We start from the raw sequence: 16340 nt of genomic DNA on the forward strand, positions 1-16340 counted from the left end.
AAATAGAGCGACTAATCTAATATTTTTTTTTTGTGTAGATAAATTTAAATTTTTTTATCTATTTAATAATTTATTTTATTAAATAATTCCTTTATTTTGTAATCCTGAATTTTTTTAATTTCATGTACATGATCTTACTAAAGTTAGTAAAAGAAAATTCAAATTCATCTAGATAAACAGTGTTAGATATATTTTCTTATTCAATTTGATCCTACTTATTTAAAATATTTAATTTGATCCCACTATTTTTAAAATGTTCAATTTAATATTTTAATTTTAAAAAAAATGTTTAATATTATTCTTTTATTTAATTTTATTAACATTATTATTGTCGATTTCAAAAAAATGTAATATTGAACATATTTTAAAAATAATGAATTTAAATAAATTAAAAAAAATAACTTAAAAATATAATTTAGTATTCATTTTATTATATGTAAAAAATACTCTGATATAAGCAACAATATCTCACAAACTTTTTTTTTTATTTCCACATAAAAATGGAAAACAGCTATCCATGTGACAGTTTAGAGAATGATTTCTATGGTAATATTTGCAGGCAGTTTTATAAAATCAAATCAATGTAGAATTGCATAAAAGAAGCATCTTGGGGTGTAATAAGGTACCGTAATATGTGTGAAACTCACTCAATAAGTTTGAATGTTTTAACCTTCGATTAGATTTAATCCAATTTGATTAAAATTTGATATTATATATAATTTAATATTAATAAAATTGAGATATTTCATATTTTTATTAAAAATAAAATAAAAATAAAAATTAAATAATAAATATATTGATTTAATGTTTGATTAGTCTATTAATTTTAAGGTCTTAATTTGGATGAAATTTTTTTTTTTAAAATGAAAAGATATAATTGTAACGACTTGCCATGATCGTTACACTACGGAACAACACTACACACTACTATAATATATATATATATACTAAAATAGTATAATAAAATATTTACAACGCAAGTTATTGATCAAGCAACCAACAACAATCAGCTATGTACAAAAAAATATGTTACTATAAAGTAGCTTACAAAAAAAGATTCAACTCTAGACACCTCCTGTGGCCTCTAGCAGCTATCTCCCAGCTTATCCCTGCCCTGCTCTCATAGCTCGTATTATCATCGCAGTCCAAATCACATGGAAACATGCAAGGGTAAGCTAAAGACAATAAACAACTCATAATAATAACATCAACATATAATAAACAGCAATAGAATTCTACTTTCAACTTATACATCTTGACTTACTAATTCAACAATAGACAACAAGTAAACAACATAGTTTCATCAAATACACAACATATAAATAACTTAAGCCAACAACTACTGAACTCATCTTCATTAGACAACTTAGCGACTTTACAACCTTATAAACAACTTCAACAACATACAACATCATCTAATAACAACAACATTTTCAACACATCGTACTTTACTCAAATTGGTCGCTTGTAATCGGTATAGCTCGGTCTGACTCCTATACCGTGGTTGCTTCATACACGTGTGCCTCGACCTTGCTCACACATGGGACCAACTAAGTCCTAGAGGAGAACAACACACCATCCACTCCAAGGGACAACTTTCCAAGGAGGGTTTTTAAACAAATTGGGCTCTCAGAGTACCACAATTATCTCAATCCGCACAATGGGATGAGCAACTTAAAAAATTTCTCCTCTAGTCGTAGTGATCAACAACTCATCATCACAATACAACCACATAGTTTTTAACACAATAACTCAACTATTAGCTCATTCATATAACATTATATGCAACAACACATGCAACATCAACTAATGCGTCGTCACTCATATACAACTAGGAGATCTCCAACAACTAAGGTTGAGCAGTCTAGGAGGCATAAACCCTACTGAATCCAACGTTTGACCTATCTTAACCAGGTCAGGTATAGGGCATCATTAGGAACTCCGAAGAGAACCAAGTATAGACAATAATAAGCGATTGCTCAGGTGTGCCACTCAGACTCGGAGGTCCAGTACTATTGTCAGGGTAGAAGGGTTTGGGTATGGGTCTACCACGATCTTGGCTTGCATAACCAATCCACATATGGAGTTAGCCCACCCACTTCCCTCCAAGTACCACACACCCTCCAGTACCTAGTCAAAGATTACATCTCTAACTAGATACCTTACTCAATTTGGTCATTCAACCATGACATGGATGGACTACTTCCATGTCGCCCACACAGTACTAAGGGATTCAAATTTAAAACAACTTTCAACTTATCACCTTAGTATTATGCATCTCAACATAGGACATATATCTTCACCATATGTCCCCAACTTTATAACTTTACAACAATAGGCATCTTCATACAACTTTACAACAATAGACATCATAATATCAACTTGAATAAACAACTTGAGCAACTATAGTCACCACAATATCAACTTTACGACTTCACAACTATAGACATCATTCATTCATCTTTACAACAATAGTCATCTTTACAACAATAAACAACATAATAACATCTTGAGTAAACAATTTAAGCAACTATAGTCATCAAAATCTCAACTTCAACAACTTTAAACAACTAAACAACTTTAAGGCAACTTACAACTTAAAAGTAACTTTCAATAATATTAATCATTTATGCATCATAATAACATTATTATACATCAACAATAGACATTACATATCAACTTGGCAACTTTCTATCATCATACAACTTTACAACATAAATCAACCTAATTCCATCTACCTTGTTAAAAATTCTAAAAATCGCAACAGTTATAACCAATGCTGGCAGCTTGACCCATGTTCACTAAAACAACCATAATTGGAGTTCTAGCCACATGCAATCCATAAAACATAGCCCATAGACTTCATACAACTCAAAAACAACCTCAGATTCAACATGCAACTTCTCAAGGCATCAAAATCATAAAGAATCCCATTTTCCCAAAACAAAAAAAAGATGTTCATCAATCCAACCACTGATTTCTCAACATTCATGCACCAAATGAGTTCTCAACTCCCATACAACCAACAAATCTATAATCTAGCTTCCCTTACCTAAAGATTGGCTCCAAACAGCCAAGAATTTGGGAAGAAGAAAAACTTTCCTCCGAGCTCGACTCCCGAACTTCAATCCTTCAAAATTAAGCTTCCTAGCGCAGAGTCCTTCTCTCTAAAACTTTTCTCCAAGTTCCCCCCCTCTTTTTTCCTCAAATTCATGCATGTGACCTATTTATAGAAGTCTGGAGTGGCCAAAACGACCCGTTTCAGATCTGGAATGGCCCGTTCTGCACTCCTTCATCATGTGTAAAACTCATATCTAGAACAACCCGTTTTTAAACCAGAACGACATGTTCTGGTGTTGAGTTTAACTCACAACGATCATGTTTAGAATGACCCGTTCTCAACTAAGATTTATAGGCCTATTTAGTAGTTTGGAACGGCCCGTTCTGGGCTACTAAATCATTCTTGTTTTAGTAGTTTGGAACGACTCGTTCTAATTTGGGAACATCCTGTTCCAGTCTACTAACTACGTTACAATAATAGTTAACAAAATATGAAGATTAAGATAGTTATTAAAAGGAGTATCCATTTATATATTAGTATAGATTGTATGAGTTGAATGATAGATTGTGTTTTTAATTCTTGACCCAACTTAATTTAATCATATAAAAATAATAAGCTAATATTTAAATGATTAATTATTCAAGATAATATTTTCTGTTACTCTGCTTTAATAATAAATTTTGTATTTTTGGATTAACAATATTGTAACAATATAATATATTTATTTTAAATTTTAATTTGTATTAATGTTGGTTGTTTGAACGGATAATAATATTACAAATCAAAAAAATTATTTTGAAATTTAGTTTGTATCATTATTTGTTTTATGAATCAATAACATTGTATTTCTAACAAAATATCAAATGATTTACATCTATTATAAAATATTTAAAATTTTATAAATAAATAAATAAATTTAATTATGTTAACATGATCTGTTTGTGATCAAGTTGAATTGAGTTGGATTAAGTTGGATTTCAAAAAAAAAATTCAACTCAATCAAACCTGTTGAATTTTGATTAAGTTGAATAACATATTTATCTAAACTTGACCCAATCTAACCCACTTACATGGTTACACCCCTAATTATCGAAATACTAATTTAGTTATGCCAAAAAAAACTCCTTTTATAGTTTGGTAGAGAAAACAAATAAGTGATAAATAGAGAAAAGAAAAATATAAAAAAGAAAAATAGGTAAGAAATAAAGTGAAAATTTGATTATTTGGTTAGAGATAAATAAGTGGGAAAAGATATTATGTATGTTTAGTAAGATAGAAGAAACAAATAAGAAATAAAGTATATATAAAATAAATAAATAAAATAAGTATTTAAAATAAATAAATGAAATTTTAAACTTTCATTTTGATAAATACAATTCTATTTGAATGAAAGTACATTATCAAAATTTATTTAAATACAATTATATTTGAATAAATAAATAAAAATTGTGTGAATAATGAAAGTGTTATTCAAATGTAATTACCTTTTATTCTATACAAATGTATCATTTATTTTGATGATAAATCTCTTTTAATATTAAATAATTATGATTTTTTTTCTTCATCCTCTTAACTTATTTCTTTGATATTTGGTGACATTTGTTTTAATATATCATTTTTTATTTTATTTTCTTAAACAATGTCACCCCCATTTTATTTATCAAAATAACTCAATCACTATTTAAGGTGAGAAATCGGTTATCGATTTCTCATCTTTCAATTTCATCCCCCTTCCCATTTTGTATATCATACCTATTTGAGAAATCAGTTGTTGAGAAACCGATTTCTCAACAAGTTTTTTTTTCTTCAATTTTTGTTAAACTTTTTAAATCTAAAAAATATTTTCATAATTTTATGATTAAAATTTAATAAAACAATTAATATTTTTTTGGTTATATATATATATACTTAATAAATAATTTATTTAAATTTGAAAAATTATTTTTTATACATTAATATATTATATACAAAAAATATATTTTTTTGTTTAAATTTTTTTAAATATGTATATATTTTAATTTTCTTTTTCTCATTAAGTTGTTTAATATATTTTATAATTTAAATATAGATAAGTTAATATTATTCATTACTAAGATTTCAATTCCACCATATTTGCAGACAATAAGTGGTCAAGTAATTCAATCTTACTATCATTCTATGTTTGCACATGACCCAAGAATTGAACATTTGTTGGAGGTTGTTGGCTTTGCGAGGTTGCCGAAATCAGACATTTTAAAATTGATGATTGTTTGATAACGCCGTTGGTGGAGAGGTGGAGACCCGAGACACATACTTTTCACCTTCTAGTTGGTGAGTGCACGATTACTTTGAAAGATGTGGCACTACAACTAGGTTTGAGAACCGATGGCAAAATAGTCCATGTACCGACTTTCTTTGACTGGAAAGAATTATGTTTTGAGTTGTTAGGCTTTGTACCTCTGAAAGGAGAAGCCCTAATTAGCTAAACCATAAAACTAAAATGGTTAAGAGACCATACAATTGCACTATCAGATGAACCCATTGAACAACAATTGCACCAACATTGTAGGGCATATATCTTAAGGTTGCTTGGTGGTGTAATTATGCTAGACAAGTTAGGTAACAAACTTCACTTAATGTATTTATCGCTGTTGGTTGACTTGGAACGTGCAAGACGATATAGTTGGTGTTCTGCTTGTTCGGCACATTTGTACAGAGAAATGTGTAGGGCGATTTATCCATCATCAAAGAAAATGGGTGGATGTTCTTTGCCTCTACAGTCTTGGGCTTGGTATCGCATGCCCTTCATTCAACCAAGAGTTGAACGGGATATTACATTTTCGCTTGCATTGAGGTATGAATTAACTTTTATACCACTTTAATACATCAAACAACTACATTCTACCAAAAAATTTATCAATGTACAATTTTTTTAGATGGTCAGGAAGAGGGCTAAGATTTACAAGCACACCCCATGGAGACTTACTTGGCTACAGATTAAGATATGACAACATGAATCCTAACGAGGTAATACGATGTCAACTTTTCTCAAACATACTCTCTTTTATTCAATTAACTTATACCCTAAACCTTTTTTCTTTTTTCAGTTTCTATGGATGCCATATAGGAGATTTGAGTCCTCATTACCAACACATGTTTACAAGGATTCCAAAATATGGACTTCTTGTACTGCTTTAACTTCATTTGTAGTTGTAATCTGGCATCAAAGTAACAGAGTCCAATTACAATTTGGCTTACGGAAACCAATCCCCAATGAAGCCCATAATCTTGATATAATGCACGAAATAGACATGAGAGGACACAACGACACCAACTGGGTTGAACAACATGCATATTGGATTTCTATTTGGAAAGACAAACACAAACATGTTGTTTTTGGATAACCACTTCAAGGGCCTCTTCACCATACTCCTAAGTATTTGCAATGGTTTCATGCCAATTCAAAATTATTTCTTTGTAGCCAATATTCTTCATCTGGTGCATCCACTTCTAGTACACAACTCCCAACAACTATAGGATTTCAACAACATTATCCAACACCACCATAAACCCCAGTGACTGGAGATAACCACCCACCTTATAGTGTGGAACAATATCCCCAATCTTTTTTAATGAATCCACAATTTCATACACACCATGAACAATTCATGTACACCCCACCATCAACAACAACTCTCAGAGGATTTTATGAGCAATCTTTATTGCGTCGACGTACACACGCTACAAAGTGCATGTGATTACATGCAAAATATTAATTTTCCATCATTTTTTTCTTATCACTCTAAGGTCGGTGGAAGTGTTTCATCGAATCCGGCCATGGATACTATTTATATAGAACATGACAAGGAGCAAGTTGAATCACAACAACCACGCATTTATCGTCGAAACTCAACAAGGAACCGATAACCTCCAAGGTGTGGAACTAGTAAACATAGACATCATTAAATTAGCTTGCTCTTATGTAATTTGGTAGATTGTGTTTGTGTTGTTATTCTTATTTATTGGACCTCCTATTTTGTTGGGATACATATTTTAAAACTATTCATCTCAATTAAAGTATGATTTCATTTCCTATGTCTCAAATTAAAAGAAATAAAAAAATAAATTTAATTTTACGTATTATAATTTTAACAAACGATTCACAAAATTATAATATTAAATTTTCTATATTTTTAAGATGTAATTTCATTATTAAAAAATATTTTTTTAATATTTTATTTATTTATTTAAAATATATTATTGCTAACAACAAATACTGAAATTAATTACAATTCTACATTGTTAATTTAAATTTAACATTATTTTAAATTAATATTAATCATTCTTAATGATATTTATAAAAAAAAATATTTTTCTACCAATTTAAACATATTCTATTTCATAAAATAATATTGTTATAAAAATTCAATAATCAAAGTTATTCAAATATCTATATTTATTACAGAAAAAAAATAACTGAATTATTCAAAAATATTAAAATATTTATATGTTTGGCCAAAATTAAAATTATTAAATTCATACAAAATATTAACTAATCTATATTTATTAAATAAATTTAAAATATTAAAATTATAAAATATATTAAACAACTTAATGAGAGAAAGAAAATAAAAATATATACATATTTAAAAAAATTTAAACAAAACATATATTTTTTGTATAAAATATATTAATGTATAAAATTTAATTTTTCAATTTTAAATAAATTATTTATTATATATATATATATATATAACCAAAAAAGATTAATTGTTTTATTAATTAAAAATCTTAAAATTTTTATATTTATTAAATATAATTTATATATTTAAATTAATAAAAATTAATATTTGTATATTAAATTTTAGTTATAAATTTATTAAAATAATTTTTATATTTAAAATTTTAACAAAAATAAAAAAAAATAAAAATAAAAATAAAAATAAAAAGCTGTTGAGAAATCGATTTCTGAACAACCAATTTTTTAAACAAGTATAATATGCAAAATAGCTGAAATTGAAAACTGATTTCTCACCTTTAATAATGATTGGGTCATTTTGATAAATAAAAATAAAATTGAATTATTTAGGAAAATAAAATAAAAAATGATATATTAAAAAAAGTAATATTTGGTATGTACCAAATGAAGCAATAATGTTTGCAGCAACGAAAATCCATGTCAGAACTCAGAATCCTGAAGTGAATCATCTTTCCTCCCAACTCCATTTGGAAAGGAATCACGACTAGTCCCGTTCTTTGGAATTGCAAACCAAAGTCCACAAGCCAGTATAGAGGAAAAATTACTAAAAAAAGGAAAAAAATATTTGTATGGATGTATTTATCATTTTAATATAAAATTACAGCGGCCGATTGAAAGGAAATAAATACGTGAAAAATAATATAAAGAGAAATGGAAAAGAGGGAAACATGAGTGAAAATAGCTTAGAAACAAAGTGTAACACCCCAGCAACCCGACCCGCATGTGGATATTGTCTGCTTTGGCCGCAGCCCTCACGGTTTTGCTTCTGGCAATGACACGCATGCCACCCCAAAACGCGTCCACACAAGGAAGGTATCCACACCCATATATATGGCATGCTTCGTTCTCCTTCCTAACCGACGGCTCTGATACCAAATGTAACACCCCAGCAACCCGCATGTGGATATTGTCCGCTTTGGCCGCAGCCCTCACGGTTTTGCTTCTGGCAATGGCACGCATGCCATATATATGGGTGTGGATACCTTCCTTGTGTGGACGCGTTTTGGGGTGGCATGCGTGTCATTGCCAGAAGCAAAACCGTGAGGGCTGCGGCCAAAGCGGACAATATCCACATGCGGGTTGCTGGGCGGTTACATTTGGTATCAGAGCCGGGACCTGGGCCGGTGTGCCAGCGAGGGCGCTGGACTCCCATGAGGGGGGTGGATTGTGAAGTCCCACATCGGTTAGGAAGGAGAACGAAGCATGCCATATATATGGGTGTGGATACCTTCCTTGTGTGGACGCGTTTTGGGGTGGCATGCGTGCCATTGCCAGAAGCAAAATCGTGAGGGCTGCGTCCAAAGCGGACAATATCCACATGCGGGTTGCTGGGGTGTTACACAAAGTAAATTTAAGAATGTTTGATTTGAAAGAAATAAAGAAAATTAATAATATAGAGTTGTTTAGCTTTTACCAAAAGAGATGAGAGAAGATAAAGTAAAAAGGTTTAAATATGATTTTAATTTTTAAAATTTTATGTAACTTTATTTTTTATTTTTTAAATTTGAAATTACTTTTTTAGTTCTTGTAAGTTTCAAAAATGTGTTTTAATCTTTCAAGTCACCAATAATATATTTAAAAGTGAAAAATTTATACAGTTATACAATATCAACTGCACCAATTAGATTTAATATGATGTTTTCACTAATAGAGACAATATTAAATATATTTTATACTATAATATTTTACAAATTTCGTAATAAAATTTGAATATAAGAACTAAAATAAGATTTTTTAAAAATTACAAAAACTAAAAAGACCAGATTTAAATTTGAGAGGTTAAAAACAAATTTTATTTTAAATTTAAAAGACTAAAAACATATTTAAACCAAATAAATATTATATTATTAATATAATACTAATACAATTAATAACTTATTACAATAGCATAATCAATTATGTGCTTATTTAATTGATTATGGTAGTCTTAATTGATTAAAGTTTTGCCTTAATTAATCAAAATCATAAAAGCATCGACACAATTTTTTGGATAAGAGTTATAAATAGGTCAAATCCTAAAATAGAAGTTTATAGCCCAACTTATTTAAAATTTAATCTATCCTAACTTCTTTAATAAAAATATCATATTCAAAACTTTTTTTTTAAAAAATTATATAATAAGATTAAGTTTATAAACAATTTGTTAAACCTTATAAATCATTCTATTTATTTATAAAATATAATATAATATAATAAAAATTTTAATACACATATTATATTACTAATAATATAATTAATTCAATAAATTTACAATACAAAAATTAAATTAATAATATTATTAGAATCTACATAGTTTCTATTTTGCAAACATAGTAAACGTGATCAGGAATAAGCCTCACTAGTTTTTGACAAGTTCCTTTTGCTGGTTTTGTTTTTAACTTTATGATGAATATAAAAAAAAATGCAACGTCATTTTAATATATTGTATCTCACTTTATTTTTTTATTTTTCAATTATTTTAAAGCTAAATTTGAGTAGTAAATCACTTTTTACAAATGTAAATAAAAAAACTTATTGATCTATTTAAAATTAAGCTTGTAGTCTTATTTAATCTTATTAATACAAAATATATTTTAAACAAATTAATAAGTCAAATAAGACTTTTAAAAAGGTCAAGTTTAATCTACAAAAAATTCTATAATAGATAATAAATCAAAGTTATATCTTAATTTTATAGAACAAATCATGTTTTATTTTCATTGTATTTGTAATGGAGGAAAATGTCTACAACTAACGAAGATTTGTGTGATCCTCAAATGTTACCTATGAACGAAGCTCAAGTCGAGTAAGATAGACGGGTTCTTAGCTGTATCATTTTTATTGTTATTCTGTTACATATTCTCTTTACCTGTATTCTCCATTCACTTTTTGTAACTATCACCATTAATAGATGTGACCTACGTTGGTCATTCATTTCATTTTCTATACATGCATTTTTCGTTTTCTTACGCTTTGCACAGCGTCATCGATACGAATATTTGAGATGGTATCAGAGCTCTTGTATTGAAGGGCTCTGTTGCGCACTCTTTCTTGTCGCTTCTTCAGCTATGTATGCTGTGTTTTTCGGTCAATATGAATGACGATACACACCACTACCTTTACTTGCATCCCAGTGAGAATCCTGCAATTGCACTTGTTTCACTAGTGCTTGATTCCAGTAATTACCATTCATGGAGCAGATCCATGCTCACAACGCTCAATGCGAAGAGCAAGGTGGAATTTATTGATGGAAGTGTCACCCCTCCATTGAAATTTGATTCTCTATATCCAGCTTGGCGATGATGCAACAACATGGTCGTTTCCTGGATTGTCCATTCTATTTTCCCTTCCATCCGTCAAAGAATTTTATGGATGGACCTGACAGACGACATCTGGAAGGATTTAAAATCCAGATATTCACAAGGTGATCTTCTCTGAATCTCTGATTTACAATTTGAAGCTACCTCTTTAAAACAAGGTGATCTAACAGTTACTCGATTTTTCACTAAACTCCGTGTTATTTGGGATGAGCTCGAAAATTTTCGTCCTGATCCAATTTGCAGTTGCGCTATCAAATGCACTTGTGCCGTTTTATCCACCCTTGCTCAACGAAAACTTGAAGATAGAGCTATGCAGTTTTTGCGTGGTTTAAATGATAAGTACAGCAACGTCTGTTCCCATGTCTTGTTGATGGATCCCTTGCCATCCATTTCCAAAATATTCTCTTATGTTGCTCAACAAGAGACAAATCCTCGGGAGTACAATGCTGCCTACCTTTAATCTTGACACGAAAGTATCCATCATTAATGTTGCCACTTCATCCTTTATTTGCACTTATTGTGGCCGCCATGGTCACACTGATATCGTTTGTTATCGCAAGCATGGTTTTCCCTCTAACGTTGATGGTAAAATGGGTAAAAATACACGTTCCACCAAGCTCTGCACTCATTGTGGTTGTAATGGGCACACTGTTAATGCTTGTTACCATAAACATGGATTCCCTCTTGGACACCGCTTGTCTTCAAACAAGGCTGCACTTTTTAGCAACACTGTGACCGGTGATAGTAACATCACCTTGAATGACCAAAAAGTTCATGAGAACCAAGATTTTCACTTCTCTTCTCAGCAGTATCAAGCTCTGCTAGTTTTAATTCAACAACCACAATCAGGATCTTCAGCTTCCCCTGCTTCCCACATCAACCAAATTGGTACTATTACTTCCTCCTCTCCTTCAGGTAAATCTAATTCTCATGCACCTTTGGATATTAGATTCTGGTGCTACTGACCACGTTTCATCTTCTCTTAGTTATTTTCATTCCTACATATCCATTGATCCTGTCATTGTTAAGCTACCCACTGGTCAACATGTTACTGCCACCCATTCCGGAACTGTAAAATTTTCTGATTCTTTTTATTTAGTCGATGTTCTTTACATTCCCAATTTCACCTTCAACCTTATCTCCATTTCTAAACTTGTCAATACCATCAACTGTCATTTAACATTTTCTTCTTATTCTTGCATTTTACAGGACGCTAGCACCAAGAAGAAGATTGGTACAGTTGATGTAATTGGAGGTCTCTATCAGTTGGTCATTCCTTCTTCTATTTCGCGTTCTACCCTTTCTAGCATTGTTCATCCTAACTATAAACACTTACCTATTGATCTATGGCATTTTCGCCTTGGTCACCTTTCCCACACTCGTTTACAATCAATGGAACAATATTATCCTTGTTTGTCCAGTGACTCGAGTTTTGTTTGTAACACATGTCACTAAGCTAAACAAAAGAAACTCCCGTTCTCTTTAAGCAACTCATATGCATCCAAACCTTTTGAATTATTACACATGGACATTTGGGGACTGTGTTCAAAAACATCCATGCATGGCCACAAATATTTTTTAAGCATTGTGGATGACCACACACGATTTACATGGATATACCTTATGCTTTCCAAAAGTGAAATGCATACTCATATTACTAATTTTATTACTCACGTTGAACATCAATTTGACACAAATGTAAAGATTATTCGAACTGATAACGAATCCGAATTTCTTATGCATCATCATCAATATTTTTTATCCAAAGGTATCATTCATCAAACAACATGTGTTGAAACACCCAACAAAATGAGATTGCAGAACGAAACACCAACATTTACTTAATGTGACTCGGGCCCTTCTTTTTCAATCCAATTACCACCCAGTTTTTGGTGCTTTACACTTCTGCATGCTGCATACATAATCAATTGCATTCCCACTCCTTACCTGCACAACATATCCCCTTATGAAAAGCTTTACAATCGACCTAGCGACATTAGCAATCTTCGTGTTTTCGGGTGTTTGTGTTACAACAATACTCTCACTGCTCAACGTACATAACTTGATCCGCGAGCCCATCCTTCCATTTTCATTGGTTTCAAACCTCACACTAAAGGTTATCTCCTCTATGACCTTCATAGTCATAATATAATTACTTCACGCCATGTCATTTTTCATGAGGAGTATTTTCCATCTCTTCGTAATTACCCTGATGCTTCTTCTGTTTGTTTACCCACTTCACTGCCTACCCACCCTCCTGATGAACCTCATCATAATTCTTCCATTCCCTCATCACAACTTACTCTTTCTCCTATGGATACACCTCCCTCTTTTGAAACCCCCTACCTCTTCGGCGTTCCACACGTCCCCGTCATCCTCCAACGTACCTACATGACTTTCACATCAATTTTACATCAACTGGACCATCTTCCTCCCCAGGTATTCGCTATCCTCTTGACCACTCTCTTTCTTATTCTCGTCTCTTTCCCTTTTTTCGTCATTTTATTTTATCCATTTCTTTTCTCACCGAACCTCGCACATATGTTGAAGCTTCTAAACATGATTGTTGGCTTAAGGCTACTGTGACAACCAGTCAGTCATCCATCCAGATTGCATCTAACCAAGTTTTCCATGAGCGCACGAAACATATAGATATCGATTGTCACATTGTTCGCGAGAAAGTATCCTCTAGTTCAATCAAGTTACTGCCTGTTTCTTGTTCTTCTCTGCTTGCAAACATCCTCACGAAGCCTCTTTCTCCTGCACCTTTTGAGAATATTTGTTCCAAGCTGGGAATGTACAATATCCATTCCCAACTTGCAGGGGGCTCTTAGCTGTATCATTTTTATTGTTATTCTATTACATATTCTCCTTACCCTTATTCTCCATTCACTTTTTGTAACAAACTTTTATTATTTTCTCTCTCTTCCTTTTGCAGCTTTATCAATGTACTATATAACTATCACTGTTAATAGATGTGACCTATGTTGGTCATTCATTTCATTTGCTATACATGCATTTTTTCGTTTTCTTACGCTTTGCACATCGTCATCTATACGAATATTTGAGACGGGTTCAATTCATTCATCAACATTAACAACATGTACGGAGGCTTCTAATCACCGACAATGACTTTGGAAAGAAATGATACGTGATATGTAATATGTATTTTATCACAATTTTATTCTCTCCCAAGTGAAAATAAAATTATATCTCTCACCAACCTAACTTATTTTTCTTATCTTTATTTTCACTCTCTACTAGCTAGCTATTTCTCAAATATTTCCACTTTACCAAACAAGGTATTAACATTTTTCTTTCATCCCAAAAAATACATTTTAACATGAAGTTTACAAAAAATAACTATTATTTCCTTTTTAACACTTTGTTTGATAGGGATATAAGAAATAGAATGGGAAAAAAATAAGTGAGAAAGAAATATACAAGAAATCAAGTAGAGTTTTGACTTGTTTAGTTTAAGAGAAATAAAAGTGAGAGTTGATGTTGTAAAGTTTTTGCCTGGTTAGGATGAAGGGGAGAAAAAATGGGTCATCAGAGAAGAATATTTTTAGAAGAGATGAAACAACTATTACATCCACAATAAGGAGAATATTTGAATAAAAGGGAAAAAATGTTTTAGGAAATCTCTTTTAAAACAAAGGGAAACAATATGTACTTAGTAAACAGGGAAAATAGCAAAAGTCATATGGGTGAAATTGGGTCAACACAACTTTTTATCATAATATATCAATATTAACATTATCTATATTTAAATCAAGTAACAGTATAAAAATTCAATTAGGATATATTTTATGATATACATTTTATAATAAAATAGCAAAGAAGAAGACATTTCGTACTTTCATTAAAAAAAATAATAAATTAGTGTTCTCACAAAAAGTGGATAATTATTTTATATATATATATATATTAATTTAATCCTTAAATATAAATTAATAAAAAAATAAAATATAAGATAAAGGTATAATGAAAAAAAAGTATCTCTTTAAATATTGTCATAGATAATATTGGTATTAATATAATATCAAGTTTTATGAAAAACTATCGATTAAATAAAATAGAGACTTCTTATTATGGAGTACCTGTTATGCAACTCTATCTCAAGGCTCCCTGGTGATTGGAAAAAGTTATGGGCTTTACCTATTTCGCATAACATGAAAATCTTTCTTTGGAGACTTCTTAGAGACTGTCTTCCTTCACGCCAACGCCTTCAGCAAAAGGGAGTCCCTTGTACCTCCCTTTGTCCCCACTGCATGTGAAGCTGCACAAGAAAATAATTGGCACATTTTCTTTGGTTGTCAAGAAGCACAGACCGTATGGCAAGCAACTGGCATATGGCAACATATTAAATCCTTTGTAGATGTAGGTGAAGGAATTGTCGAGGTCATCTTTTCCTTACTTGGCAGCATATCTCAAAGCCATATTGTTGAAGTCGTGGTCACGCTTGGCTGTATCTGGAGGCGTCGGAATGCTAAGGTTTGGGATCAGGGCGCCCCACCTTCAGGAGTAGCCATCTCACAAGCAAAGCAACATTTTCGGGATTGGCAAGCGGCACAAGCAAGATCGTCGACACAAAGGATCCCTCCTGTACACGATCTACAGTGGAAAAAGCCCCATGTAGGGACATTTACGTGCAATATTGACGCTGCTCTCTTCCAGGACTCATCCTACTTTGGGTATAGCATGTGCATTCGAAATGATCATGGACAGTTTCTCACAGCCAAAACTGGTTGGGCTCATGGCCTTCCACCTGTTCATGAGGCTGAAGCTACAGCTCTACTTACAGCCATCCAATGGATAGTAACTTTGAGCCTCACCCACGTTACCATTGAGTCGGATTGTAAATCTGTCCTTGATGCTCTATCTAGAACTCAATCACACCACTCAGAATATGGGTCTCTTCTTAATAAGTGTAGAGGATTACTACACAATCATCCGAACTTATCACTAAAGTTCATTCCGAGGCAAGCCAATCGGGTCGATCACTGTTTAGCTAGGGCGTCACGATGTTATGCTAGCTCTCACACTTTTGAATTTATTCCCTCATGTATTGTTCCAATTATTTTGAATGAAATGACATAATCTTATTTCCCTCAAAATAAATAAAATAGATTTATTATTAATACACAATTGTTAGAAGAAGAAAAAAAATAATGTCGAAGATTAAATCGGGCTCAGACAACCTAAAAGATAACCTGAAACCATAAAAAATAAAATAAAA

The 16340-nt window shown here is 31.3% G+C and overlaps 2 protein-coding genes across 2 annotated transcripts; both read left to right on the forward strand.

Moving 5' to 3' along the window:
* The first annotated feature begins 10641 nt into the window (after positions 1 to 10641).
* Positions 10642 to 12770, forward strand: LOC109790685 (uncharacterized). The gene is made up of 2 exons (XM_083059592.1): positions 10642 to 12013; positions 12308 to 12770. Exons 1-2 carry the CDS (start codon positions 11506 to 11508, stop codon positions 12313 to 12315), a joined length of 516 nt encoding a protein of 171 aa, XP_082915718.1. The 5' UTR covers positions 10642 to 11505; the 3' UTR covers positions 12316 to 12770.
* A 2422-nt stretch (positions 12771 to 15192) lies between these two features.
* LOC145950002 (uncharacterized) lies at positions 15193 to 16201 on the forward strand. Its single transcript, XM_083060914.1, has 2 exons — positions 15193 to 15232; positions 15303 to 16201. Exons 1-2 carry the CDS (start codon positions 15193 to 15195, stop codon positions 16199 to 16201), a joined length of 939 nt encoding a protein of 312 aa, XP_082917040.1.
* The last annotated feature ends 139 nt before the right edge of the window (positions 16202 to 16340 follow it).

This window comes from Cajanus cajan, chromosome 7 (assembly GCF_000230855.2).
Source record: "Cajanus cajan strain Asha chromosome 7, NIPB_CcT2T_4, whole genome shotgun sequence".
NCBI classification, from domain to species: domain Eukaryota; kingdom Viridiplantae; phylum Streptophyta; class Magnoliopsida; order Fabales; family Fabaceae; genus Cajanus; species Cajanus cajan.

What these genes read in the sequence shown, in the direction of transcription:
- LOC109790685 (XM_083059592.1), top strand. Translation starts at nt 11,506, where the DNA reads ATGTTGCTCAACAAGAGACAAATCCTCGGGAGTACAATGCTGCCTACC.
- LOC145950002 (XM_083060914.1), top strand. Translation starts at nt 15,193, where the DNA reads ATGGAGTACCTGTTATGCAACTCTATCTCAAGGCTCCCTG. An exon ending in CTCTATCTCAAGGCTCCCTG is followed by an intron (nt 15,233 to 15,302) that starts GTGATTGGAAAA and finishes GAGACTTCTTAG; the next exon opens with AGACTGTCTTCCTTCACGCC.